The sequence below is a fragment of the Colobus angolensis genome, unplaced genomic scaffold, assembly GCF_000951035.1.
Source record: "Colobus angolensis palliatus isolate OR3802 unplaced genomic scaffold, Cang.pa_1.0 Scaffold138, whole genome shotgun sequence".
Taxonomy (NCBI): Eukaryota; Metazoa; Chordata; class Mammalia; order Primates; family Cercopithecidae; genus Colobus; species Colobus angolensis.
Window position 1 is genome coordinate 2,933,004 of NW_012114466.1, and position 1,404 is coordinate 2,934,407.

Below are 1,404 nucleotides of genomic sequence, written 5' to 3' on the forward strand. Positions count from 1 at the left end.
AAGACTCTGTCTCAAAAAAAAAAAAAAAAAAAAAAAAAAAGGGCAGGGTTGGCCAGGGAAGCCTACCCCAGGCTAGGCTCAGCTCCTGCCCTGAAAGGGTGCCCATGGTGCTGGGCTGGCCTCTGGCTCTCAGTAACATTTGGGCCTCACTGAGGGGGGTACAGGGAGCAGGCCCTGCCTGCTGCGGCTGAGGGGGGAATCCTGACCACCTGGGGACTCGGGAAAACCTGTCTGGGGGTAGTGAGGCTGCAGGGGAGGTCAGAGCAGGTGCTGGCTTGTCCTTCCCAGGCCAAGTGCCTTCAACAGGTCAACACCACCCCCCAGGCCCCCTGGGCGCTTCTGTAGCACGGGAGGAGCTGGCAGATCCCGCCCCCAACCCTCCTTCCCTCCTTCAAAGGCTTCAGTGATTCCTTCCCTGCTAAGGCCGGGGCAAAGTCAGGGCCAGACTCCTGTGTGGCAGGGCCAGCCCCACTCCCTAGCATCCCAGCCTTTCCGTCCACAATCTCCCGATCCTCCCATCAGGGACAGGGATGGTGGAGCAGTAGGGAGGCCTGGACAACAGGCACAGGCCGGCCCCCTCCATGCAGACCCTGGGAGCCTGTGCTCCCTAGAAAGTAGCAAAGGCCTGAGGGTGAGCACCCTGAAGGGGTGTCCCCAGGGCAGGCACCGCAGACAGGAGCTGGGTCGACAGGTTTTATTCCACCCCTTTCCATCCCCATGGCCACCCCAGGCAGGAAGAGACAGGTGTGCTGGAGTCTGGTCACTCTGGGGCCCGGCGTGGGCAGACCCCACCGGATTCACATTCTCTGCGGGCAGGTGTGGACACCAGAGGGCTGGGGCAGGAGGAGCGTGGGAGCGAGCGGCCGACCCCTGTCCCTGACCCAGGCCCCCAGGTAACGCTGACTCAGATGCCTGAAACAGACCTGAGCCGGGCCAGGGAGGCTGAGGGTATTTCCAACCAAGACAGAAATACAAAGCGACCAAGGCCAGTGAGGAGGCCAACAGGGCTGGCGGGACGGCACAGAGTAAAAAAGTCTCACACATACACACACCCACACACACGCCACATGGACACCTCCGCACATGGGCACGTGTCAGTAAAAACTCAAGGCCAGCTGTGAGGCCTCACACGACACTCTGCCGGCCACCAGAGCCCTCCAAGTTGGACACGCCAGAGCCCCGGCCCCGGCCCCGGCCAAAGTCAATGAAAATCCCTTCAGAATCCGAGTCCACGGACTCCAGGATCTGGTCCACCAGGTTCTCCGGGCTGGCGCGGGGCAAGGAGCTGCGAGTGGGATCCAAGCCCTGCTCAGGGGGCTGGGTCGTGGGGTAGAGTCTGCTGGGGCAGGGCCCTGAGTGGGGTGCTGGGGAGGACCTGAAGGCCCCGGCAGAGCCCTGGCCGGG

The 1,404-nt window shown here is 62.8% G+C and overlaps 1 protein-coding gene across 1 annotated transcript in view; it reads right to left on the bottom strand.

The window, feature by feature from the left end:
- Window positions 1-682: 682 nt before the first annotated feature.
- Window positions 683-1,404, bottom strand: part of PRR5 (proline rich 5 (renal)) — a 58,922-nt gene continuing 58,200 nt past the window's right edge. Inside the window, 1 exon segment of the mRNA XM_011934800.1 lies at window positions 683-1,404. This exon segment is cut by the window's right edge and continues 1 nt beyond it. Coding sequence (XP_011790190.1) covers window positions 1,126-1,404 — 279 coding nt within the window. The 3' untranslated portion in view covers window positions 683-1,125.